Source organism: Penaeus monodon, chromosome 33, assembly GCF_015228065.2.
Source record: "Penaeus monodon isolate SGIC_2016 chromosome 33, NSTDA_Pmon_1, whole genome shotgun sequence".
NCBI classification, from domain to species: Eukaryota; Metazoa; Arthropoda; class Malacostraca; order Decapoda; family Penaeidae; genus Penaeus; species Penaeus monodon.
This window is the reverse complement of record NC_051418.1, coordinates 5,849,559-5,850,365: the sequence shown is the minus strand read 5'-3', so window position 1 is coordinate 5,850,365 and position 807 is coordinate 5,849,559. Positions and strand designations below refer to the sequence as shown.

Below are 807 nucleotides of genomic sequence, written 5' to 3'. Positions count from 1 at the left end.
GGGGGGGGAGTCTTTCTACAGCAACTACTAGATTCAAAACAAAAAGATATTAAGGTATCTACTTTTCATTCTTTAAACCTTAAATCTAAAATTCATTTCATATGCAGATCACTCATTTATAACATAAATCTCCACATATAAAGTATACAACAGGGAAAGTAAAACAATAAAAACAAAATCATTTGTTCATTTATATTTAATGAATAAAAGAAAAGAAATGACTCATACTATACAATATCTCACACTGCATGAAATCCACAAAAAATATTTTTACAGGTAACATCATTAGAAACAGGCATTTCACAGTGTGGATTCAGAAAAAAAAGAAGATAAAAACTAATTTTTTACTAATGCCAAGGAACATGAGATGAGTGTGCAGTAGGGGTTAGCTTGAAGTAGCGTGCTGTGTTCTGGCCTGTGGTTGTGCCTCCTATCTGCTGTGAAGAGTTGCCCACAGAGGCCACCTCTGGGACACTGACGACTCCTTCTCCACGGAGAGTCGAGATGCATTTCCAGATGTCCAGGTAGTTCGCTAGTAAGGAATTAATACAGAGATTGTATTCATTATTGTTATGCCTTTTAAGCTATCATCTAATAATCTTGCATTAATGCTAAAGCCCTTACCCATTCAAAACAAATAATCTTTTAGTAAAGTCTGGCAAGACTGGGGTACATTATTGCATGCCACAATGCACCTGGGAAACCATTTGGCTCCTGGTGAAAAAGCAACAGACTCATGACAAGATTACCTATTACCAGGAGTCTGGGATTTATCACCATGACATGACATGACAGTATGTCATCTAT

General features: G+C 36.3%; 1 protein-coding gene across 1 annotated transcript in view; it reads right to left on the bottom strand.

The window, feature by feature from the left end:
* Positions 1 to 171: 171 nt before the first annotated feature.
* Positions 172 to 807, bottom strand: part of LOC119593960 (nucleoporin SEH1-like) — a 14,181-nt gene continuing 13,545 nt past the window's right edge. Inside the window, 1 exon segment of the mRNA XM_037942979.1 lies at positions 172 to 532. Within this exon segment, the coding sequence (XP_037798907.1) occupies positions 348 to 532 (185 nt within the window). The 3' untranslated portion in view covers positions 172 to 347.